Source organism: Ahaetulla prasina, chromosome 2 (assembly GCF_028640845.1).
Source record: "Ahaetulla prasina isolate Xishuangbanna chromosome 2, ASM2864084v1, whole genome shotgun sequence".
Lineage (NCBI taxonomy): Eukaryota > Metazoa > Chordata > Lepidosauria > Squamata > Colubridae > Ahaetulla > Ahaetulla prasina.
This window is the reverse complement of record NC_080540.1, coordinates 268,219,753-268,247,072: the sequence shown is the minus strand read 5'-3', so window position 1 is coordinate 268,247,072 and position 27,320 is coordinate 268,219,753. Positions and strand designations below refer to the sequence as shown.

The 27,320-nt window shown below is 40.6% G+C and overlaps 1 protein-coding gene and 1 pseudogene across 1 annotated transcript in view; one reads left to right on the top strand and one right to left on the bottom strand.

Moving 5' to 3' along the window:
- Positions 1-389: 389 nt before the first annotated feature.
- The window catches only part of MAP1B (microtubule associated protein 1B), a 79,993-nt gene continuing 53,062 nt past the window's right edge, over positions 390-27,320 (bottom strand). Inside the window, exons 5-7 of the mRNA XM_058168951.1 lie at positions 20,459-26,633; positions 17,644-17,882; positions 390-8,415 (exon numbers count right to left, since the gene is read on the bottom strand). Coding sequence (XP_058024934.1) covers positions 8,260-8,415; positions 17,644-17,882; positions 20,459-26,633 — 6,570 coding nt within the window. The 3' untranslated portion in view covers positions 390-8,259. The remainder of the gene's footprint in view (positions 8,416-17,643; positions 17,883-20,458; positions 26,634-27,320) is intronic.
- Positions 3,188-3,913, top strand: LOC131191132 (deleted in azoospermia-like; annotated as a pseudogene).

Sequence of the window (27,320 nt, the reverse complement as noted above, 5' to 3'; positions counted from 1 at the left end):
AGTAAGACCCTTAAATTACCGTAGTTTAACTCCACCTTCAAAGTAAGGGAAGCACTGAGTTTTTACTCAAGTCAACCAGGCCAACAGAAAGAAGTGCTGAGAAGTTGTAGTTTGGCAAATGCTGGACAGCTGCAAGTGAAAAGGATTAGCGCTCCAAAATTTAACACTTCACAAGCACCCCATTGAAATAGGAAAGTCTGAGGGCATGTCTCTTTGTGAAAATGATATAATTATATAGTTCTTACTTTTTCTAGGACAGTTCCATTGACCAGAACATCTACTATGTGTGTGTGTGTGTAAAAAGGGAATTGCATGGTTGTGATTTTTTTTATATGGAAATTGCATCTTTAATACATACAAATGAAAGAAAAGAAAACCCAACACTTGAACTATTTTAATTTTTTATTGTGGAACTGAGCTTATTTCCTTTACATCAAATATCCTCAATGGTAGAGGGGATATTGCACACAAATATCATAAAAGCACTACATATTACTTTCACTGGAAACTAATTTTCTACTTTAGATATGACTTGATAGGATAGAGGTGATGAAGGATTATAAGACATAAAACCATACACAGCTGCAGACTGACACAAACAAGACCATTCGGAACAAGAGAGAGGAGTGAGGTGCTTCTCAGCCACGACAAGACTTTCTCTCCATGGTTTGGAAGAATCAAATGGCTGCAGGCCATCATGTGAAAGCATCCTGGACTTTTAGAACTGTGCTTTTTCTGGTGTGATTACAGCCCAGTCTTGTATGAATAGAACAGTCGCTCTGGGCAACTAGAGCTCCTAAACTAATTTAGTGCAGAGAAACAATTCCCCCCCAAACGTTCAAGGTTTTGATGCTGCTTTCTTATTTTGTTATTTTTATAAGATCACAACAAATATTTTTGTTTTAAAAAGATGAAGCAAACGTCCTTAACAAGGCAAGCAATGCAGTTTCCAAATGTATATAAATAATTAGACCAATTTTTGTGGTTTCTTCTACTATCAAGGAGCACTTACAATTTTTTGGTAAGTTTAAATATAACATTTCCCCATTACTAACATTTCTAGACTACAAAAAATTTCTATTATCTGTGAGCTAGAACTTATGTATGGAGAAAAGGGCTATGGCCATTGCCCCACTAGGGAGTGTCTTAAGCATGTTTTCATAGCATCATCCGCTTGTCACTGAAGTGATGTGAAATCTGTCCTCATTATTGTTAATCATGGCACATCAATGTTGGGATGATTCTAGAAGATGCTTGCTAGTGGAGAAACGACCCATGATGTAGGAAATGCAGAATTAACTCCTTGAAGCTAAGCTGGGAGTTCTTGGAATGTTTTCCTTAACTAACAGCTTCTTAGTTCTGTGTTGCAATGTTCCTAAACTGCTTAATCTATTGAAGACAGCTAAATATATTTGTATACACATTTGGAGTCATTCACTACTGTATGTGAAGTTAAACATAAATCATGAAAAATGAAAGATTAATTAAAAATGTTGTAGTTGCAGAAATTAGACCCACCATAGGAAAATGTAAAGGCATGCAAAAGACCTGTTTTAAGTTTGAATGTGACCTCAACTAAACTGCTATCACTGAATTTTATTCAGTGGGAAAGTACTATCATAACAGCACAATGAGGGGAATGTTACTAATGGTAAAAATTTCTGGAATGCATATAGCACTCTACTTTTGTTTCATTAATTAATATTGAATTATTAATTTAATTAATATTGAACCATGCTTCTAGTAATCTGTGCTGAGTAACAGAGCACAATTCATGGTACTTCAGATTGACTGTCACCATACTAACTATGTAGGGCTGTGACTAACACAACTATTAGTTCCATTTACTTTAGTCTAGAGGAGCTTCCTAAAACAACAGTAACAGAAATCCAGAATTGAGTGCCATTCAAATTCAGTCCTGATTGCCATTCAAAACCCTATGCCTGCTTGTTCAAAAACAATTGTTTATGAACTATATAGCCTACTACTATAGCTTTATTCAGAAACTTAAAAAGAAAATATAGGCTTGGATCTAAAAGGCACATCAACTCATATGCAGGGCAAATGCCAATGTCATGCCCACTACATGTCCCTGTACTTTCAGAAGTATTCCTGAAATTTTCCTCAACTCTCAGGAGCAAGTTGTCAGAAAACAGAACATTAAAAAGAGTTCTAATACTAGAATCGATGAAGCAAAATGAGATCTTTGAAAGGTGATGCAAAATGAGACCTTTGAGCAAAGTGATACAAACTGGTACTTCCACCCACCCACCCCCAAAAAAAGAGTTATTCGACTTTAAATTCTCAAATGTTACAATTAGCATGCTGGCTGACAATGCTGGAAATTGTAACCCACTGATTTGGACACCAGTAAGACAGGGAAGGCTGTCATAAGAAAATATATATTCCCATAAAAATCAAGATTTGCCGAATTAAAGATTAAAGTTAGGTCCTTCAACCATTTGGAAGCATAAAGTAAAAAGGAAAATTTACGCACAGAAAAATCTCAATCTAACTACGTTTCTGATTCTATTCTAAAATAATTACAAGAAGATCAATAATATGCTTAAAGTGTGAAGGAGTATCAATGCCAAATTTGAACTCCATTAAGGTGGTAATCCTATATATGTTTATTGGGAATAAGTCCTACTGCACATAACAGAGTTGATTTCTGATACGGCATACACAGTTATCTGGCATGCTGATTTCAGACAATTGCTTCAACAGGCAATGTATTGATGTACACATCTGCTATGTTTTCACTTTTTGGAGACAGCAAATTAATTTCCCTTTTGCACATTTAAATAAATATTTAATATTGTTTATTGAACTAAAAATAATCCTCATAGAAGTTCAAAACAGATTGATAACCTCCATGAGCTAGTCAGTTTTTTGTCTTAGTGTTCACATTTTCTTTTTTCTTTGGCAAGAAGAAAATTAAATATATTCCTAATGGGTAAATCCTTTAAATTTTGCTTAAAAACAGCAAATTGGGGGGAGGGGGCTCATAAAATTAATTCATATTTAATTAATTCATGAAGCAAGAGATTTTGATGCAGGCTGTCAAATGGACAGGACTGAAGGCCTAGGTTAAGCCCGGGCATTGTGAAGAAGGGGGCAAGAAAAAGGAAGGAAGTGGCTGCTCTTGCCGTCCTTCAAAGTGGAGGCATGCAAAGAATATGTGGAGATGTCTACTTCATATCAGGACTCTCAAAACACAAATATTCCATGGGAAGAAAGCTCTCAGTTACCTGCTACCAGCCAAGGATATGTTCTGCCTGAAAGGAAAATCATGCCAAATACCATTTTTGTGGGTGGAATAGATATAAGGATGGATGAGATAGAAACTCTGAGCTTTTTTACATGATATGGCACAGCTAAAGAAGTGAAAACAATCACTGACAGAACTGGTGTATCTAAAGGATATGAATTTGTATCATTTTTGGACAACGTAGATGTACAGAAAATAGTAGAATCACAAATAAACTTTCATGGGAAGAAGCTCAAATTAGGACCTGCAATAAGGAAAAAACCAAACTTATGTGCCTATCATGTGCCATCCTGGCCAATGTTTATTAATTCCCCTACACCTCAGTTCCATAGTGCTTGGAGTAACCAGGAAACATATATGCAGTCTCCGGCTGCGATGAGTCCTGTCACATAATATGTTCAGGCCCATCCTTATGGTTCTCCAGTTTTATTAATTCAGCAAAAACTTCCTGTAGGATAGCAGCCAATTTATAATTACCAGATTCCACCACAGTGGCCTCCTAGAGAACCAAGAAATTACATCGTGCAATGTAGGAACTGACCAAGCAGAGTGTTCTACACTGCACAATCATATGCAAACAGTCCACAAAAGGTGAAGTGGCCACATCATTTTAACAGTTTAACAGTTCTTAAAACTGTTTGACTCAACAATAGATATAAAAAACCTGAAATATTCATGTTTGTCATTTGTAAAGGTAGAAAAACTTGCAGTTTAATATTGGTGACAAAACATACTTGACCTACTGTAGCCCTACTGTAGCCCTACTGACAAAAGTTATTTGAAGTTGGGAGTTCATTTGAAGTTTGTATGTGATATGTTTCTCTATGTTTGAATTTATATGTTATTTATTTCTAGACATGTTTGTATTTTATCTAGTCTAGATTTTTCTGTGCTCTAATTCCTAACCAGAAAATTTCATGTTTAACAGTTAAATTGTATTGCATCAAGTTTTGGTCACCACACTATAAAAAAGATGTTGAGACTCTAGAAAAAATGCAAAGAGCAACCAGGATGATTAGGGGACTGGAGACTAAAACATATGAAGAACTGTTACAGGAACTGGGCATGGCTAGTCTAGTGAAGAGAAGGACCAGGGGAGACATAATAGCAGTTCCAATATTTGAGGGGCTGCACAGAGAAGAGGGGGTTAAGCTATTTTCCAAAGCACCTGAAAGCCAGACAAGGAATAATGGATAGAAACTGATCCACGAGAGATTCAACCTAGAAATAAGGAGGAACTTTCTGACAGTGAGAACAATCAACCAATGGAACAGCTTGCCTTCCGAAGTTGTGGGAGTTTCATCACTTGAGACTTTCAAGGAGAGATTGGACTGCCATTTGTCAGAAATGGTGTAGGGTCTCCTGCTTGAACGGGGGGTTAGATTAGATGACCTATAAGGTCCCTTCCAACTCTGTTAATCTGTAATCAATAATAAATGGAATATTGCGTTGTTAGTTGGCAGAGCTGATTGCAATCGCTTGGCATCCACTCAGAATAAATCATCTAAGTCAATCTTTCCATATTAAGGAACTCTCCACATGAATTTCTGCAGAATTCCCCAGCCATCAGTACTAAGAAACCCAGATATTTTCAAGGTGGTTAACTTGGATAAATAAACAATGAAAACAATGTGGTAGAGTAACAACTTTGTCCAGTAAATGCTTACATTTTAACCTTCTGTCAGTACTATTGGCCTGGGTCATCCAATGTGGACGAACATATGGTTAGGACTGTATCATATTAGTGGATGATAATAGAATCGTATTAGAAATAGCAACTGTTGAGCTAAAAAGGGGATGAGGTATGGGAGAATAACATTCAGGAATATATCAAATAACATGTAGTTATTTCTGTTTAATGGGTACCAGGACAAGGTTTTCCCACCGCTGCAGTTCCCAAAAGCAGCATTCACAATTATGAATTCAGCTATCCTGCTTCTTTCAAAAATACATTTTTCCCGAGCTTTTCATTCCACAATCATACTAGTTTTTTTTAAGACTTGGAATCTAACCCATAGAGCTTCCATCTACGCTGTTCCAAGAAAAATAAAGAGCTATAAGAACAGAAGTGTTTCTTGGATAAAGGTAAAATAATAAATAAAATAGCATTGCTAGAATTGTCAAACAAAAACAAAATATTAGAATTTTTAAATCCACAAAACATAAACAATATTTCACAGCATTAATTGGACTACCCAGCCCAAATTAAAGAGGATCTAAAGTAATATTAAAAATATATAAAAAATTAGCAAAATAAAACAAAAATAAACAATGCAACAATTAAAATAAATTATATAACATATAATAAACAAAATGCTGTAGTTGTCCCCTACTTAATGAAATCAGAGCATTCTGAAAACATGGCTGGCATAAAACAATACAAATTCCTATTATAGAAAGAATGAGATTGTGAAAATTCTGTACAGAGCTGCAAAGCAAAGCATTAAGGATAATGGAGGTATTATTACAAGTAGTGATAACATGTACTCTGGTCATGAAAATACTATACCAGCATGAGAAATATTATTATCAGACCTCGGTTATCACACATTTTCTTATTTTTCTGACTTTTCATTTCCATCTGTCTTACAATGAAATTGTAGGCTTCCCGATAGAGGTGGTCTTGAACATTAAAAAAATAAGCAAGTAAGTTTGCACTAGGCCAGGCACATGTAATTTGTTAGGATAAATGGAATGGTGGCATGTTTGGAAGATGAGAGAAGAACCAGAGAACCCTGCAACCCTAGCAGGTGCTTTAAGTGGCAGGGAGAAAGTAGTGTGGTTGCATACTGTATGGTATGCTAGCATCACTACTCAAATTGCCACTGCTACGAAGCCAAGTGGAACAATGTGTGACCAAACAACCCAAACTCAGTCACACATAAAATTGATTCCTGTAATCTGTAGAAATTATGCATACCTGAATAAGTTTTGCATACTTTGTTTTTCTGTGTGCTAATTTGAAAAGATGGGGAATATTAAATCCCATCTGATTGTAAGAAATCCTGATCAGCCACTCTCCTCCCTGTAATTCTAGGAAATGAAGTTTTGAAGAACCTGGGAGCTGAGGTTCTCATCAGTTAAAATCTGTGGTCAGGATTACATTTTGCACGTTTCTATGATTTCACAGAATCACATTATATACAGTATACCCTGTTCTGGTTTTACTTTGGGGAAGGATCCTTCAATTAATTTTACTTAAGACAGTGTAGGATAAAGGAATATCTAGGAAAATTAAGTCAAGATCTCTGCTGCCCAACTAACACTGGAGGGTTTGACAGGTGTCTCACAGGACTGCTTGTAATGTCACAAAGCGTGGTTTGATGCAAACCCACTCCCCCAGTCATAAGCTGTGTTTATTGGTACTGAAATAGTGCCATCACAAATGACTCCCTGGATTGCATAAAGCCATGGAATAGCCCCCAATCCAAGCTGCCTGCTTAAAAGAAAGCGAACTAACCTTTCAGTCCTTAGTTCTTTGATCACTAACACATAACGATATTGCTAGTGTGCTCTCCGCAAGATAATCCTTGGCAGTCAGCTACGTTCAATAAATATGGTACTGTTTTATCGTACTTCATTCTCACCAGAACTCAAAATAACACTATGTGTTGTCTTACAAAACTACTAAAAAATTTCGCCTTCACCTGGGGTTTTTTTTTCTGCGTTTTCCTGTAAACAAAACATGTTTAAAAATTCATCTATTAAAAGTTCGTGCACAGCTAAAAAAATTCTGTACATTTGTCCCATATTCACTCTTAAATTAACAGTCAAACTAATGTAAGACAAAAGAAAGCTTCAAAGACTCTACAGATGTGCAGATAACCTTTTTGTAACATCCCATATATTTTTGTTATTTTGAATTTCTGGTACGGAACACCTTTTCTTTCATGCCTCCAAGAAGCAGGAAAAAAGAGGGGGGGGGAAATAATAATAACTTCAAACAAGGTTTGCTGTTCAGGTGCACCAATGAAGTGTTCAACTTACATACATAATTCATAGCACCAAGCTGTTTGACCAATCAGAGAGTTTTCCAATAGCACACATGCACACGCATAGTTCTGTACTGGTGTAACTATAATCCTACACAGATGGTTTTATAAACTTGCTATCTTGCATTAAAAAATAAGTGCATCAAGTATCTTTGTACATTCAAGTCACTTTCTAAGGCAAATGTCTACCATAGGTACTCCCACTGCTTTGGTATTTTGCTTCAGTAAACTTGTCAGTGACCCGGGTGTTTTAGCATGCAAGTTTGTCAATTTTGAAAGAACTCTGAATTTTCGCTGGGAGGATGCCTTAGACCAATATGTCTGCATGGTAAACTGAATGGGGTTCAAACTACATGCGCATTTTGTCTAAGAATATTGTGTTCCGTGACAATGAAACACTGAATGGGAAGTTGCCAATACTAAGTGTTTCCAATGCAATGTTCCTTCAAAACCACATTGTTTCACTTAATGTTCTAGCTAAGATGTCACTAAATTAAATATGCCTACTCTGAAAAAAACCCAAATATTTCTTTCTCTGGGCTGCTAGACTGTGGGAGGTAAGTCACTGAGTGCTTTGTAACTAATGCAGAATTAATTATTTTATTCTCCTCTATGCCATCCAACTCATCTTCCCCCTCCCCTCCTCTCTCTCTCCATCTTTTCTGTTTCTTCCAAGGGCAAATGCCCCCAACCTGGCAGAAGTCAGCAGTGTTTGCTAGTGCATGGTTTCCTAGTGTTCAATGAAGATGAACCTGAATCTGCAGGTTTTGCAGTAATTTGAACCCTATGGTGGGAATACTGTTATTTCCCTTAGCAATTAGCAAAGACTGGAAAAAAAATAGTGACTTGCATCACTCTGATACAGTATAGCATTTGGCAGGTATATATAGTTCAGCAGCTGAATTAGATGGATTATATTTTTAGAAAAAGTATTTTCAAATTCAAGAATTTCTGGAAACAAAGTTTAAAGTTGAAATGCATTGCTTTTTTTTTTTTTTACAGTTCAATCTTGCATGCAGGGAAAGATTCATCTTGCATAACAACGGTGCTACTGCTTGCCAAAACCATGATGTTAAGATCCTGTTGTTTCTCGTGGGTCTCTTGGTACCATTCCCTCATCACTTCTGAATCATGCGTTGGGATTAATGTCACCTGTCATACAAAGAGTACATTAGAGAAGAAATTACAAAAGGAAGAACAATCAAATATCTCACTACAGTACTGACACTCTATTGATGTGCACAACCCTGGAATGGAAAATTGTTTGCTGTGGGATGATTCAGCAATTTCTGGAAGTGAATCCCTCCTCTACAACATCGTATCAGCAAGGAACAGAGCATTCTGAAATTCTCTAAAACATGACATTCTAAAACTGGGAGTTTTGTAAAGCCCTATGACTGCGCTGCCAACCAACTAGTATGTCTTAAATACCTGTGCATACTCTTACCAAATTTGGCATCTTTTAGATGTGTTTGAATTACAATCTTAATATTCTCAGACCATCCCAACACGTTTGGAGAATGGCCAATTGGGAAAGCTTAATCATCAGAAGAAATAACTGGATATAGGAAGACAATTAGTTGTAACCAGACAACCTGGGACCATTGGATGATCCTTTCAGAGATATTTCGTAGCCAGACTCTTCAATGTCTTCAACAATGACAGAGTTTATAATGTATTGCCTTCACTGAAAAAGTAGGGATACATTCAGAAGTGGCTCTGCTTTATTTATTTATTTATTTATTTATTTATTTATTTATTTATTTATTTATTTATTTATTTATTTATTCATTCATTCATTCATTCATTCATTCATTCATTCATTCGAATTTTTATACCGCCCTATCTCCCGAAGGACTTTGAAAATAACCCATGTTGAACTATATAGCACAGTCAAACATTGGCACAGGATGTGGTATGACATTGTGTATTATGACATAAACTGCTTTCTGGTAATGTTTATATGATAAAATATTTTATAATATCTGCTAAATTTCAGTTCTGTAGGAGTCATGGCTCCCAGATTGGACATTGATCCTACCTGAATGTCCTTTCTCTGTTGGCGGGACCAGCAGCCAGGCATGGGAGTGACTCGGTCTGTATCCAATGGGATCGAGTCTGCTAGTTGAAAAGCACCTCCTCCTCCTGGTGCCTTCCAGCTTTCGGACGAGGATGATGCGGCAGACCGACGCACTGAGCTGTAAAACAGGAACTGCAAGAATATGCTATTAAGCCTCCCCGCCATATGACCATGAGACCCCGAATGACCTCTATAGAAGACAGGAACCGGGCGTTCAGGGAGGGGCTGGCTGCTGGTCCCGCCAACAGAGAAAGGACATTCAGGTAGGACCAATGTCCATTCTCCAGCAGGGCGGGACCAGCAGCCAGGCATGGGACATACCAAAGCAAGTCCTATCGGGAGGGATCCGCCCGGTCCGGGTTAGAACCCCCTTCTAGGACCCTTTGGAGAACCCTGCGGCCGAACGCCGCATCAGCAGATGCATAGGAATCGATCTTGTAATGGCGTATGAATGGATTCGGAGAAGACCATGTGGCTGCTTTGCAGATTTCCTCTAACGGAGCCTGAGTGGCCCACGCAGCTGAAGTAGCCGCGCTTCTAGTAGAATGCGCAGTGATGCGACTTGGAACAGGAATTCCCTGAATCTGATATGCTCTGGCAATGCATGCCTTAAGCCATCTACCGATGGTAGAGGAAGATACCTTAAGGCCGATGGTGGTTGGTTGAAAGGACACAAAGAGAGCCTCCGTCCTCCTGAGAGAGGCGGTACGCTTGATATAAATACGGAGGGCTCTCCGGACATCTAGGGTATGCCAGGACCTTTCCAGCCGGTGTACCGGATCTGGAGAAAAGTCGGGAAGAATGAGCTCTTGTGATCTATGGAACAGTGAGTTAACTTTAGGCAGGAAGGTAGGATCTAGCCGGAGGACCACCCTATCTGAGTGAAAAACGCAGAGATCCGCCCTGGTGGAAAGGGCAGCAAGTTCAGAAATTCTGCGAGCTGAAGTAATGGCTACTAGAAAGGCCACCTTATATGTCAAATATTGCAGGCCACACTCCCGCAAAGGTTCGAAGGGGCCCTTGGTGAGGGATGTTAGAACCTTCGTGAGGTCCCAAGATGGATACCTGTGGACTACCGGAGGACAAAGGTTGGTTGCTCCCCTCAGAAATTGACGGATGAGGGGCAGGTGGGCTAGGGAGCGTTTAGCACCGCAAGTTAAAATAGAAGAGAGAGCAGCTACCTGTCGTCGAAGCGTGTTCGCTGCCAAACCTTGTTCCAATCCGTGTTGAAGGAAGATCAGGATAGTGATCGTAGAAGCGTTGGTAGGGTCTATGTTCTTGCTTGAACACCAGGTGTAGAAGGTGCGCCACGTCGAGCCGTAGATGCGAATGGTGGAACTACGACGAGACGCCTGGATGGTGTTGGCGACGTTGGCAGGTACATGTCTCTTCCTCAGGAGGCTCCGCTCAAGCGCCAGGCGGTCAGCTTGAACCACTGAGGGTCCGGATGAGTTAGCTGCCCTTGGCTGAGCGAGATCTTGGTCTGAGGAAGTCACAGCAGGGGAGCCACTGAGAGAGCCACCAGGCCCGCAAACCACGGGCGCCGAGGCCAGTGTGGAGCCAGCAAGATGAGTTCCGCCTGTTCCCTCAGCATCTTCCTGATAACCTTGGGTATTGTCGGAATGGGAGGGAAGGCATAAAGGAGGCCGGGGGGCCAAGGGCTGCAGGGCGTCTATGCCTCCGCCCCTGGACTGGGTACCTTGAGAAGAACCGATCCAGTTGACGATTGTCTCGAGTGGCAAAGAGGTCTACCAGCGGGTTCCCCAGGCGGAGTGTGATCTCGAGGAACATATCCGGATTCAGTCGCCACTCCCCCTGGTCGACTGAGACTCGCCTGAGCCAGTCGGCCTGTGTGTTTGCCACCCCTCATATATGAGAGGCCCGTATGGACCTCAGGTGAGCCTCCGCCCAGAGACCCAGTTGCACTGCCTCTTGCAAGAGAGGCTGAGAATGGGTTCCCCAGGCGGTTCACATGAGCCTTTGCGCCACATTGTCCGTTAATACTAGAATGTCTTGATTGAGAACAATGTCCTGAACGATAGTAAGGCCAGATGAATGGCCCTGAGTTCTAACCAGTTTATGTTGTGGGTCAGGTCCCTTGGGGACCACTGACCCTGAGCCATGTTTGATCCCAGATGGGCGCCCAGCCATGAAGACTGGCATCTGTTGTCAAGATTAGGCGTTGGGGTTCCCTGAACTCTCTGCCCTTTGACAGGGCTGGGGAGGTCCACCATAAAAGAGAGGGTGTGGCTTGTTGTGGAAGTTGGACAAGGATTGGTGACGAGCTGTGTGTGCCTTTTGATAGGGGAGTAGAAACCACTGCAGTGTCCTGCAGTGGAGACGAGCCCAAGGTACAATGCCGATGCAGGAGACCAGTTTCCCCAAGAGTTGGGAAAGGGTCTTTAAAGGAATAAGGCGTCTCTTGGTTACCCCCCTGACTAGATTCTGTAAATTGGTGAGACGCTCCTGTGACAGATAGACCCGGCCCTCTATCGTGTCTATGATGGCCCCTAAGTGTTGGATTCGATTCGTAGGATGTAAGTGACTTTTGGCCTTGTTGATCGAGAAGCCGTGGGCTTCTAGAACCTGAATGGTTGTGGACAAATCCGCTGCCGCCAGGGTCTCTGATCGAGATTGAATAAGGAGATCGTCCAGATAAGCCTGGATTCTGATTGGAATAGCCCGGAGATGCGCTGTGAGAGCGGCCATTAGCTTTGAGAAGACCCTGGGGGCCGAGGAGAGCCCGAATGGAAGGGCACAATATTGGTAATGGAGACCCCCGTGGCAGAAGCGGAGGAATCGTCTGTGAGCCGGAAGGATAGGGACGTGTAAGTATGCCTCCGTCAGGTCTACTGACGTGAGGAAGTCCCTCCCTGATGCCCCCCAAGATGGACTGGGGTGACTGCACCTTGACCCGCCTGTAGACTATGTGGCGGTTCAGAGCCTTCAGGTCGAGGATTGCTCTCCATCCCCCCGAGGGCTTTGGAACTATGAACAGTCGGGAGTAAAACCCCCGACCGTGCTGATCTCGTGGCACCGTTTGGATGGCCTGAATTGAGAGAAGATGTTTTATGGCCGATGCCACGAGCAGCCGTTCGTCGGGTTGCAAGATAACGGGCACCTGACGAAATGGCCCGGGGTGGAGAGGAATTCCAGGATAGACCGAACCTGATTGTCTCCTGACCCAGGAGTCCGAGGTGGACTCCTCCCATTGGCTGGCGAAGAGCGCCAGTCTGCCCCCAATGGGAGGGACGGGCAAGCAGTCAACGTGAGCGCCTGAATGGGCGACCTCTCCCCGAAAGGGCCGCTTGAAGGAACCTCTGACCTTGACCTGCCTGTCTATCCTGCCTATCCTGTCTACCCTGTCTGGGGAGAAGGGTCTTTGGGTTCTGGAGTTTCCAAAGTTAGAATCAGCCGCTCTGAAGGGACGAAAATATGGGGTTGGTCTGGAGTCTGAACGCGGGACATGCTTGGAAGGATTTTGCGCTTGTCCTTGGTCTCTATAAGTAAAGGATCCAAGGCTGCTCCAAAGAGTGAGGTCCCGAATAAGGGGCTGAGGCCAACCTCCATTTGTTTTGGCGTCGGCTTGCCAACGCCTAAGCCAGAGAAGGCGGCGTGAGGATACTGTGGAACCAATCGATTTGGCAGCAAATCGAGAAGCATTCAGGGTGGCATCGGCTGAGTATTCGATGGCAGCTATAATCTTGTTTAAGTCCTGATGTGACCGAGTCAGTGACTGGTAAACGGTCCCGCAACTGTTTTAACCATAAAAGGGCCGCTCTATTAAAGAAAGAGGCCGAGGAAGAGGCCCTAACGGCCCAGGCAGCCGCCTGATGACTCTTAATCAGGGTTTGTTCGGCCCGCTTGTCTTCCGGGCGAAGGGTTTCCTCTGAGGACCTGTGACCACAGATGGTCCTGCTAATGCAACTACTGGGGCATCAACTGTGGGGATTTGCAGTAATTTAAGGAAGTTAGGTTCCAAATTATACAAGCGACGGTCCAAGGCATTAGGATTAGGACCAGTTATAGGAGTGTTCCATTGCCTATCGACTACTTCCACAAAGAGCTTGGGGGCAGGCACCTCTTCTGACTCGACCACGGAACTGAAAACAAGTCCATGGGTGGATCAGTGGTCTCTGAGGTGGGAATTGGGGCCGGTCGGGCCACTCCCAGCCGGGAGTGACCTTGGCCTTGTGTAGCAAAGACCGAAATAATTGTGGGTTGAAGAGACCCACAAAGGAGGGTTGGTCTGGAACCAAATCCTCATCCTCAGAGAGGTTCTCATCCCTAAGGTCCCCTTCATCCCCCAGTGAGGCCCGAGATGGAGAATGAGCCTGGAAATCTTCAGCTTGAGGTGTGGAGTAGTCCTGCACCAAATCGTGACTAGTTTGGGATGCTACATATTCTGAAACCCATGAATGGGTTCTTGTCTGCCTGGAAGCAGTAATACCCTCTGAACAGCAGCTGCAATCATTTCTGCCATAACTGCAGGGTCATTAGCCACTGGGGCAACTGCCTGGTGACTCACAGGCCCCATTGGAATAGTGGCACTAGAAGGAACCTCTGCTGACTCAAGTACTGGCGGGCTGCAGGTAAAACCTCCATTTCAGATACAGAAATAGGACAGAATAAATCAGAATTGGGCAGAGGTTGGGATGAGTCTACAGATATATCAGGAGATAAAGTTAATGGAGCCCCAGGAGACTGCACAGGAGGCTGAACTGGTAAGGAGGTGGATTGCTGTTCCTGTATAGTATCAGCAGATTCCCTCACTGCCCTAGCAATGGCCCTATCCATAGCCTTCTGGCGTTGTAGGGCCTTCTTTCAGAAGTCTTAGAAATAGCCTTTTGGGGCTTAGAAATGGAGGATTGAAGTGTCTCTGACCTTGTGGGTGCATGAGAGCTCAAGCACTAGGCCCTGGGCTTGGACTGGTCTGATGTTGCTTCCTTTACTAGGCCGGACTGGAGGAACGGCGGCCATCTTGAAAGGCCTAACCGATAGTTAGGCCTCAAACCCCACGTGGACAAGGCCTGGATGCGAGGCCTATGAGCCTTTAGAGGCCCAAGCCAAGGCCTATTACAGAAATGACCTAGGACAAATTATAATTAAATTACCATTTAAATAAAAATTCAGTGGGGAAATTTTTCCATTCTCTAGGGCCTACTAGGTATTTTGCCACGTGGCTAGTAAAACCGGAGGTGGCTAAAAGGGTAATCATACTCACAGACTGAAGGCCTCAGTGAGTGGCCGGAGAGCCAGTCGAAGATCGATGCAGAGGCCCTGCTGAGTCACCAAGCGATCGGGAATGAAGCCCGGGAGCGCCCACGAAGATCCGGTGACTGGAAAATAGGCCCATCAATGGCCTGATTAAAGACGCCCCAGAGCTCAGGTAAGGGCAGGCTGGCCGGCCTAGACCCTTTTATGGGTAGGCCGAGGCGATCGGGAAGCACCCGGGAGCGCCCAAACTTAATATTAATTAAAGCCGCCACGCGGCTGTGTTTTAAATTCGGCAGCCGCCGAATTTGCCAGCCACGGGGAGGCGTAATTGAGGCCTAACAGCCTCCCCGTTCTTCCAGCAGCTTCTTATGCTGTCCCCAGCGGTATCGGGCTGAATCGCCCTTTCTCGCTGGGGAGGGGGAGAGCTCACCTACAATGGGAGCCTCAACCCCTATACCAGCAGCTGGGAAGGAATAAATAGGGCTGAATCGCCCTCCTAATTACTTAAGAAAAGCTTACTTTGGGAAGAATTCAAAGGGAAGCAGCTCCGAAGTGCGTCTGTTCCCAATCAGATCGAGTCTGAAAGCTGGAAGGCACCAGGAGGAGGAGGTGCTTTTCAACTAGCAGACTCGATCCCATTGGATACAGACCGAGTCACTCCCATGCCTGGCTGCTGGTCCCGCCCTGCTGGAGAATTTGGACAAATTCTATAATTAGTCCATTTGAGGTACCTTGGCTCAGAAATTTTTTGCTCTATGATGCATTGTTTAGTCCAGTTAAAGATTATGGGAAAGAGTATTTTAGTAGTATATAGAGGGATTTTGAAAAGCAGAACAATATCTTAGGGAACCACCATCCTTATTATATCCAGAAAAATACTACTGAGACTATATTGCATCTATTATTTATGTACTTTCTACACTTTTATAACACAGTGTTCCACAAACACAACAATCCTGAGGTAAGTTTTTCATTTATTTTTTTATTTGCATTTATACCCCGCCCTTCTCCGAAGACTCAGGGCGGCTTACACTATGTCAAGCAATAGTCTTCATCCATTTGTATATTATATACAAAGTCAACTTATTGCCCCCAACAATCTGGGTCCTCATTTTACCTACCTTATAAAGGATGGAAGGCTGAGTCAACCTTGGGCCTGACTAGAACCTCCAATAATTGCAGGCAGCTGCTGTTAATAACAGACTGTCTTACCAGTCTGAGCCACAGAGGCCCATTTTAGTACTTTTCAAAATTTCAAAATTTTGTTAAGTAATTACTGCTAAAATTTTATTAACCATTATTTTAGAAATATGAAAGCCTCTTTTCTATAATTGGATCCTTCCCTGGCACAGAAAAATATTTGGGGAAGTATGCAACTAAATAGATTTTTAATATAGTATTTATATTATATTTTGATTCATGTTAGCTAATCAAAGTGTCACTTGTAAGATGGTGGCCATATAAGTAAATATAAATAAATGTAAAAAAGTGCAGGAAGTATTTTTTTAAAGAGAAAAGCCTTTTGTGCATGATCTTAGAAGTTAGCTTTATATCATTAAGTAGTGGAAATAAATTAATTATGCGCACACAGAAAGAAAATTTGATAAAATGTAAGTCAATTTCTTCCATGTGAGCAAAGCTGCATAAACATTATTCCTTCACACCATGATGCCCTCCAGATGTGTTGAACTAGATCTGTTATTTCCAAACAGGTTTATATTTCAACATAGCTAGAGAACGTACACGATGGAAAAGATCAACACAACTTTTTTTTCTTAATTCTCAAAAGAAGGTTTTTCTGTTTAGGCTATTTATTTTTAGTAAGACTATTTACTGTATATGCCTGAAAGAAAGTCTTGTATTAGCAGAGTTATCAAAAAATAGTCACGAGAAGGGAATGTAAGGCAAGACATACAACAACCCTGCTGCACGTACATACAACTATAGGCCCAAATGAACATAAGCTTTTTCTAGGTTTATGTTCAATTTCTCAGCTGGGCTATCAAAATAATTCAGAGAAAGTAGTGAACAATAGAATATAGTAATTTATTTATAATCCTCTTGAAATTCCTGGATTAAACGTCATATTATAGTGGTTTGAAGTTGATTTACATTTCAGTGAGATCACTTCCGTACTATGTAGTTTTATTTTTTACAGATCTATCTTTATTTCTTTTTAAAATATTTAGTTAACTAAGAAATCATACTGGTGCTTTCCTTTCCAAAGTCCTGCCAACAGCAAACAGGCCAAGTGGGAGTAGAAAGTAGTGTTCACTACCTTGTTTTCTTGATTCTGTTCTTCAATTGAAAAGAAATCTTTTCATTTCCTCCAATGAGAGTGAATCCATCTAGATCAGTGGTTGGTTGCCCCAGTTTGGACCAGTTCATAAGGACCGGTTCATAAGAACCGGTAGTAAAACCAGCGGGAGGCTCCGACCACCAACCCGGATGTCATCAGGAAGCTTCTGCGCATGCGCGCGTGGTCCCATTACGAATTGGTAGTAAAGGTAAGTAGAACCCACCCCTGATCTAGATCCATTTTCAAACATTGGGACTCATGATGAAAAGTTAGCAATGCTGATCCATCATTTGGATCTTCATTGATCCCATACTGCTCTAAGCACCAAAACTTTCAAATTCTTCTCAGTATCAGAGTTTAGGGATTTGGGAACACTGACTGCAAAAGTAACCAGGAAAGAGGAGAGATCCAATATTTTATTTATTTATTTTCTTTATTTTTCAAATTTATTTGCTACCCATCTTGCATTTCCCATTGGAATCCCACTATGGGGAATGGGGAAAAATGAATATTCATTTTGCCCAAGGAAGTGCTGTTTCTACGATCATGGTATTGGCACACAGAATACAGGATTAATCAATTACAAATTATGCAATCAACTCTCCTGAATAAAAAGACAACTGTTGAAGATTTAGATGTACCACTTTTCTTATCTTGTGATTTTAAACAAAAACAAGTTCTTCCCCTTTAGATTTTGTTACTGAATTCAGATAACTAAAAGATGATTCTTAGCATCTTATTTTTAATGGGCTTTCCTTTACTTTATAAATTCTGGAGAACATACCTGCATATTGCTTCCCCACTGAGCTTTGCCTTCCAACAGGGAATCCAAGACAGCCCTGCTTGGTTCTTCAGCAGCAGGATCATTCCCACTCACAACATAATAGGATGATCTCACCCTCTTGAAAAATTCTATATCAACATTCTTGCTATTGCTGTGGTTGGGAATATAGACCAGGTCCAAATACATAGGAGGTCCTGGAGGCACAGCTATAGATTTCGTTGGTTTCCCATTTCCAGGTCCTAAAAAAATAATAAATAAATAAGAGTCCTGTCTCAGTTTGTGGTAATAACCATTGTCTACTAATGATAAACTCAAGCTGGATAGACTGACACATCAAGCTCCGGCTGCGATGTTCATATATTATCCTGTGGAATTTAAGCAGTTGATAGAATCAGATATTTGTACCATAAGAATGTACTTAGAGAACAGAACAAGATACATACAAAAAGAATAAGTTATTAACCATATGTGTATATGTATGAATGCGTTCATTTTATTTTATCTTATTTATATTCCAATTTCTTTTGATACTTGGACCCAGGCCCAAGTAGGTAGTAGGAAACTCAGTCCATGAAAAAATAAACAAACTTTATTCGAACAGCTGAGAATTATTTCATTCCCAGCGTCATTCAACTCAAATTAAAACAAATTCCTCCCAACACAAATTCCTCAGTCCTATCACAAACCTTGGTCCAATTAGGCAAATTGCCAACGGCCTTTCTTGGCAAACGTTCAAAAGTCACAAAAATAAATGCAAGACATAGACGAAGCAGAAGATGCAGCTACCAACATTGTTTTCCGGTAAAGCCCAAACACCGTTACTGGTCTTTTTAAAGCCTTATGGGAGGCGCCAATCATCTCTTGGCTCTACTCCCGAGTTGTCCTTTTTGCTTGAGCTGCTCTTGCCTTCTGGCAGCTCTTCTCATGCATGCATTAGGAACAGGCTCCTCCTGGTTCCTCTGCTTCACTACTATCAGTCTCTGGAGGCTCTGAAGTCCGCACCTCACTCCCCAATGGCCCTGGCCCCATCTCAGCCTCATTGCTGTCTGACTCCGTTGCCAGCTCCGCAGGCTGCTGGCGGACCACAACAGATACAGGAACACAAAGCAGCATACATAGTGCTCCTTTCTCCTATTTTCTTCCTATAACAACTGTGAAAGAAATTGGGCTGAGAAGAGAATGACTGGTCCAAAGCTATCCACTCTGCTTTTTTACCCAAGAAGGACCAGAATACATCTATAGGTATATGCATACACAGAAACATAGTCTCCCTGCTCATAGTCCAATACCTGACGTACTACACCACATGGGTTCTAAATACCACATATTACAAGGAAGGTGAAATATAAGAGATTCGGGAGCACAAGCATTAAGAGAGTGAAGCTTGATTTCTAGTTTCCTTGGAAAAAATCATATGGAAATAATCTACTCCTGCCCAGGTCTAAGATACTTTTAAAACACTCCCATTCTAGCCTATAGTCTAATATTTTTTGCAGATCACTTACAGAACTGCATCTGCCATTTTTTCAGATCAGTCAAAGTTGTCTAACTGCTGTCACCTTGCTGGGCAGGCACAAGATGTTAGTGTATGCTAATCAAAAATGAAAAGAAAGAACTCAATGTCTTTGAAGGCCAACATCAGATAAAGAAATGGCAGCTATAGAATGATTTCATGTTGTTGTTTATATAATAATAATACAACATTCCAAAAGAAGTAGAACATTGACAAAAACCATCATCAGTCAATTGCAAAAGGCAGCCTTACTCAGATCTGCTTACTATCCTGTGATGATACCTATGATGATACAAACTTCAAACAGCAACATCTGCCTATACCTTTTGGAAGAACTTGATAATAGATAGATAAAAATGTCAAATCCAGTCTAAATATGTGACTGTGTGACATAGCATAATGAAGAAGATTCATTACCAGAAATAAAATATTCAGGGAAGCAGAACTGAAATTAAGGTCTGAAAAATTGTGAAAATGAGAGATCCCCCCAAAATAGTAGAATAGTCAAAGAAACTCAGTAACAATAATTGGAAATATAAAGGAATAATTAATATAAACTACATGAACGATAATTTATCAACTTATCAACCAGAACAAGCTAGTACAGAAACAATCTATGAACTCACCCCTAAAAAATAAGAATTAAAAAAGATTATGGCACATGCCATACTAGACTGGATTGTTTATAAAATGGGGTTTTATAAACAATCTTACTACCTAATTGGATCGTCAGATGTTTGGAAACAAATGATGTCAGTAAAAACATTAGAATGTTTAAAGAAAAACTAATGCAGGGGAAGACAGAATTGGAAATGGTGGTTGGAAATGAACAATATGGGCTTATCAACATTAGGAGAGACATCTTCCATTATTACCCTTATTTGTCACTGCCATCAGCCCTCTTTCAATGATTTTGAAGAAAACAAATCCTGGTTATTAAAAAGCAAAAAAATGCTAATTAAATCTTACATTTGTTTTACGTGAACGATCTGAAGCTTTATAGAAAATCAGAAATTTAAATGCAATCATTGACAAACACTAAGAATCATGCTAAAATCATTCGGGTTAACAAGTCTGAAATAAACGCTATTACACTATTTCAACGGTCTTCATGTAAAATAATGGCTTTTAAAACAGATAGGTTTAAATACAGCTACAGAAAAATATGTATTCTTTAGTAATTTAGTTACACCAGAGCTATCAATGAAGGCTGATAATTTTGAGTGCTGCAATCTGGTACATCTCAAAGATAACAGGTTGAAGGAAGCTGATATATGAGATTAACTGTACAATTTATCTCACCTGAAGTTGTAGTTTTTGCTGATTTTGATGTTGTAGAGTTGGCTGCATTCTTAGTTTCTTTATCTTTCTCTTCATTATGAGATGATTTTATCTCTGGAGTAGAGATATTTTTGGCAGCTTTCTCCACAGACTCCTTCTTCTTCGGAGAAGCTGTTCTGGAAACTTTATCTAATGATTCCTTCAAGCCAGCAGGTTTTGGAGAAGCCACTTGCTTAGGTTTGCTATCACTCTTCTTGGCAGGAGAGGAAGATTTGGTCTTAGTCCCCTGTTTTTTGGTTTTTGTTTTTTCTTTCAGATCCTTTTTCAAAGGTTTCCCTAGATTCTGGTCAATAGGTAATGTCTCTGGATCTACCATGGAGACATCCGGGTGCCTAGGTGAAGGGCTGCGATCTTGAACAGGGACTGGGGGAGGGTCAATGTGTTCATATGTAATCGTTTTATCTGTCGGTATCGTTTCAGATTCATCTTCTGAATCAATGTTAGCATCTGCTGTAATGGAAGGACACTCTTCCGTTTCAGGGGGTACATCTGAGTCAGTCTGTGACGGAGCAGATTCGCTTACAGAAGTCGGGGGTGTTTCACCACACAGGCGAGCTGGCTGTTTTCCTCCAGAGGGTGGTGGAGCCCCTCCGGACTGAACCAACAGCTTTTCTTGATCTTGAGATTGTTCTTCATTTGCAAACCATTCTAAGGGGTTAGGATTTATAAAAGAAGGTGACAGTTCTGTTTTGGGATGCTTGTATTCACAGGATGAGACAAGACATAAATCAACATCTTGGCGGATTTCAGATTTTTCTGAAACAAAGTATTTGTCATTCTCATAGCGATAACTTGAAATGTCAGGCGATTTGGTGGCTTTCTCTGTGTACTCAAAAGGATAATGGACAGACTCTGACGGTTTGGTGGATTTTTCATAAGAATAATCAAGGGCATCTGGTGACTTGGTGGTTTCTTCTGTTTTTTCGTAGGAATAACTATCTGCCTCTATTGATCTGGTGATTTCCTTTGTTGCAGCATAGTTGTAATCAAAGGTTTCAGGGGATTCAGTGACTTCCTCTGTTTTTTCATAGGAATAACTAACAGCCTCAGGTGACCTAGTGATTCTTCCAGTTTCCTTATAAGAGTAAATAAGCGGTTCTGGTGAGATGGATGTTTCTTCAGTATCTTCCTGATCCTTAGATACTAGAAGCTCTTGGCCATGCTTTGACTCAGGATCTTGAACTATTGATGTATGATAGCCAAACAATTTGTCTGGGGATACGTGCAGTGATAATAGAGATGACTGAGAAGCAGCCATTGTTTCTTTCATTATAGGTGGTGAATCTGAAAAACTAGGTGAATACAAAGGAGAAGATTCCCGTGGTGTCAATGAAGATAAATCAGACTTTGGTGAGAGTTTCTCTCCCAAGCTTTGCATTTTTTCTGATGGAAATGTAGAATGTAATGGCATATCACTAGGCTGTGTAACAGCTGATAGGATTTCTTCTTGCAGGGGAGAACTTGCCTGTGAAGGTGTATGGACAGAGGAAGTGGACGGTGACGGTGAAGCCTCTATCTGAGAAACTGAAATAATTTCTGAAATATCCTTCTCATGGCTAAAACACACTTGTTCCACTGGTGATATTTTATCTGGAAATCCATGTTCCTGCATGTCTGAAGGGCTAAAATCAACCTCTGTGGGACCATTTTCAGATATATGGTGCACACCAGCACCTACTATGGGTTGTTCAGGCGACTGTCTGCTAAAATCCATGGCCAAAGACTGTTCAGGTGAATCTTGTCCAAATTCTACTGACATAGTCAATTGTTCAGGAGATCTATGATCTAGTATTGGTGTTCTTGACTTTGCTGTTTTAGGAGAAAAGTCTGGTGGAGAAATAGACATTGGTCTAGGACACTCTTCTTTAGATGGAGACATTTCTGTTTCTTGAAATGTAGTTGGTGTTTGTACAACAGACACAGAAAGAGAATCATCAACTTCAGTAGAGTGAGGAGATCCAACCTCAGCATGTAACGAAGGAGATACATCATCAGTGGTTGGTTCTGGGAATGAACTAGTAGCAACAGATGCTGTAGAAACAGACGCAACTCCTTCAATATGGGAATAAGTATCTTCTGCTACAACTTCATCAACAGGAGTTGCAGATTTATCAGAGACGGTACTTTCAGATATTGACATTTTAGTGTCCTCTTTGAAATAGCCTAAATGACTAATATCCACCTGAGTAGGAGAAACCTCTGCCAGTTTCCTCTCATCCAAAACTAATGCAGACTGAATTTCTGAAGCATCTAAATCATCCTTTTTCTTTAATAGAAGAATGTCTGATTTTGGAGGTGTCAGCTCCAAATCTTTTTCATCCTGCTGCTCTTGGAAAATGTTTGTTGAAGTAACTTCAGAAACTGAGATCTCCTGCAACACGGAATCATCTGTTTCACTTTTCTTTTCAAAGGTGATTTCAGTTTCTTTGAGAGATTTTATATCAGCACTTAAAAATGTGTCATAAGAAGATTCTGTACCAATAAGTGGAGGACTTCGTAAAGGTGAAAGCACTTTCTCAAAAGGCGATTCAGAATCAGGCACTGGTTCATCCATTGGGCTTATTCTGTGTTTTGCAACATTGTCTTTGGCATCACTAACTTCAACACTGATTGGTACTTCAGTTGTCTTTCCAGGAATCTCAGTTGGAAGTTGGTTTGACTTTTCATCAGTGGGAGACTGATAATAAGGAGTATGACCAGCACTTCCAGCAGCTGATTGTGAAGGGGATACCACTTCTAAAGTTTTATCATCAGGGCTGGGGCACTGTTCTTCCTGGGTTTCATGATGTTTTTCTGGCAGTGTTGTGAGAGAAACAGGCTCAGTTGATGTTTTAATCTCATTGGGAGTTAGGGAAAAGTTCACACTACGTTCGCTAAGAGGTGTTTTAGCAACAGGTGATAGTGGGGCTGGACTTTCATCTATAGTTGGGCTAATCTTCCCATCCCAAGTTTCTGAAATTTCTAATTTATTAACAGTTTTGAATTCATTTTCTCGAAGATGATACAGATCCTGGAAGGCAGTTTTGTTAAATTTATCTTCCTCTAATGAAGAAGGTGGTGAAATGGTAGAAGCTGAAACATTATAGTCTTTGCCTTCAGTAGCATCTGTTTTTGATCCTTCGGATAATCCATTAAAAGCATCAGGAAGAGGAGCAACTTTAGGTCTAGCAAAATCTTGAGAATATAGTGCTGACTCATACTTAGTAATGTTGACATATTCTTGGGAAGGAGATTCACTTTCTTCATTATTTGTTTCATCACTCATTACATCTCGTGGAGTTGACATTCCATCCATTGGAGTCGGTTCACTGGATATTTCAATAGTGGACTGGGTATAACCTGAAGTAGCAGTGAATTCCTCAGGCTGGTCTTCTCTGTTTTCTTCATCTGAAACCGTTGCTTCACTTTCTGACCCACCAGGTAGAGTTTCATCATGGATTGAAGATGCTGGTTCCTTTGCCGGAGATGGAGATTCTGACAATTTAGTTGGAGTAGTTATAGGCAAACCATGTTTATCATCCATTTCAGCAGCTTCAGCTACTTTGTCTACTACAGCCATGACATAATCTCCTTCAGCTTGTATTTTTTCAGTTTCCTCTTCATCTTTGACCTCCTCGGTTTTGTCTTCTTCAATTTCTTCTTCAGTGTCTTCTATTTCTGCCTTTTCAACTGCTCTTTCTTCTAAATTGTCCTCATAGTGATCTTCATACTCCATTCTAAATTCTGCTTTTTTATCATACATTAACCCTTTCATTTTTTCATTTTCGGGAGCTTCTATCATTTCTTTTTCAATCTCCTCTGTTTCAATTATATCCTTTATGCCTTGCTTTTTGAAACTTGTTGGTACTTCTTCATTGTCCGCTTGTACTTCTGCCTCCTCGGTCTCAGCCTTTTCTTCATAGTCACCTGCCTCAGAAGATTCTTCAAAACCTGCTCCTTCCTCTTCAAATTTTTCACTGTCATCAACCTTGTCCTTTCCTACAGACTCCAGCTCTTCAGGAGTTCGTTCACATTCTCCCTCAGGTTCTGCAGCAGTGATATCTTCATCAGGAGAATGAATTGGACCTTCTATTTTTTCTTTTTGAACTGTATAATCTTCCTTTTGTTCTACATCAGTTAGCTGGCTTTCGATTTTAACTTTATCTTCCTCTGTTTCCTTCACTACTTCAACTTCTTCCGCTTTTAGTTCTTCAAAATCTTTTGTTAGGTCTTCTGGTGAGGACATAAGTGACCTCTCAACTTCAAATTCTTTCCCACTGGCTGCTAGGCTTGCGGCTGCTACTGTTGCAGCCCCAGCTCCCAAAACAGTCACTGCTGCAGCTGATTTTTCAGCCACTTTGAGCTCTTTCTTCACTGGCTTGCTTTTAACTTTTTCTTTGGGTTTCCCAGCAAGTCCACTTTCTTTTTTGACGGGTTCTTCCTTCTTCTGTGGTTTTGACTTTGCCATAATCTTCTTTGATTCAGGCAAAGCAGCAGAGGTTTTCTTTATCTCCTTAGGAACCTTCTTGATTTCTCTCTTTTCTTCCTTTTTCACTTCCTTTTTCTCTTCTTTTTTGGATTCTTTTGGAGCAGCTTCTTTCTTTGGCTCTTTTTTAGATTCTTTCTTTATTTCTTTCTTCAAATCATCCTTTTTAGGCTTTTCTTCTTTCCTGGCCTGGGATTTTTCATCCTTCTTAGGCACCTCTTTCTTTGACTTTTCTTTCTCCTCTTGTTTTTCTTCAGATTTTACTTTCACTTCCTTTTTCACCTGCTTCTCCTTTATTACTTTTGGTTTCACATCGGTGGTTTGTTTTTCAACAGTTTCAGATTTCACAACTGGTTGCTCCTTTGCTGTTAGGTCTTTTTCAGTCACAGAGAGCCTACTTTCACTTTTTGCTGGTTTTTCCTTTTTTATGATGGGTTTTTCTACTTTTTGAGCCTTTTCTGGTGGGCTAGATTTCCCTGTGTCAGAAGCCTCCTCTCTCGATTCTTTTCTGACAGTCTTTGTAGACAGTGTTTTAGTGATTGGCTTGAGACTTTCTTTACTGTCTGTTCTCTGCTTCAGTTTTGTCTGCTTTACTGCTGGACTTGTCAGGTTACCACTTAAGTCTTTTTGTGTCACTATTGGTTGTTTAAGGAAGTCCAAATGTTTGAGCTTCTCTAGGCCATCTAATATGCTGTACTGTGTACTGTTCCCTGGGAAAAGAACTCTGATAATTTTTTCAGCAGGGTTTGCAGGATGCCATACAATCAATGATGAGATCGAAGTCAGGTAGGAAACTGGGATGTCTATTTCTTGACCATTTGGTAATATTAGTTCAGTTTTATCTTTGTTCGTACCTGTCCACTGCTGCATGAAATATTGCATTTCTTTGCTGTTTTTGACTGGGTTAAGGACATACATTTCCAGTTTCCCTACACCCATTTTTTGAAAAAGGATAATGGGCTCAGTGTTGTTTCCTATATTTCTAAAGAGAGGTTCTGGTTTCATGGATAGCTTGTTTAAGTATTGCAACGTGAAACAAGCCTCTTCTACACTTCTTTTTAATTGCAAATTAGGATCAGGGTTTCCTAGGCTTTCAGGAACATTGAGAAACACAACTCCCAAATCAGGTGAAATTAGATTTTTCATCCAGTCGCTATTGGTAGTAGAGCCTTGAGATTGCTCCTCTTCCAATTCCGCTATTTTCCGTTGCAACATGCTGTTAATTCCTGGCAAATTGTCATCTCCAATGTGAGTGAGCAAAATTGAATCCACTCTGTCCAAATGTCTGATGAGTTTCCAGAAGCAAGATTTTCTCTCTGATCCTCCATTGATTAGCATGTTGAACCCATTCACAGCAAACAGTGCGGAATCTCCTCTTCCACCAGGGAAAATGTAACAACAAGGCTTAGAAAGTTTCAGAAAGCCTCCAGATGTTGGCGGCTCCAAAATATCAAATGGAGATGGTACTTCCACTGATTCTGACAAGTACTCTGTGAATTCAGAAAGCCCTTCCATTTCAGGCAAAATGGAAGAAGAATTCAGCTTAATGTTGATGAAATCTTGAAGGTTGTGTCTGTCAAGGTTTGAATTCTTCCAGTCCCCTTCCTCAGGACAGAAAAGTGTTAAGCTGGCTTTGTTGGCAGGGTGAGTAGTGCTCAATAATTCTCCAATCTGAAATGGAAAAAAACCCAAGCAGAAATATGATAGGATTGTATACACTTCATTCATATTTATGTCTCAAAATTAAATCAGTAGAAAGCGGATGTGCTTTCCGAGTTAGAATTTTGCCTTTGGCCCCCATAATTGAATTTAGTGTTCTAGTACAAATCAAAGTATTTATGCTAGTCTAAAGTCTTCTTTTCTCTAATATACACTGTTATCTGCAAGAAGAAGAAAAAATAGCAATTATATACTGGCTCAGTGCCAAGGCATTTCCATATTAAGAAAAGTTGCTTTTATTTCAAAAGTATTTATATTCCATCATGGTTTTAGCCATGGAAATATATCAGCTGTGTTTGCTGACTTCCTAAAAAGATTGAGCCAATTTAATGTTATTGTTTTAGACTTGGGTAGTAACATTACTTACATTATCGTTCAGTGTTGTACCTTAGAATTCTTGATGAAGGTATCTTTTCTTTTATGTACACTGAGAGCATATGCACCAAGAAAAATTTCTTGTGTGTCCAATCACACTTGGCCAATAAAAAAAATTCTATTCTATTCTATTCTATTCTATTCTATTCTATTCTATTCTATTCTATTCTATTCTATTCTATTCTATTCTAAGTAAGCATAAAGAAGGCAAATATACTAGAATATACAGATATAAAAGATCTGGACTAAAAAAGAAAACTTACT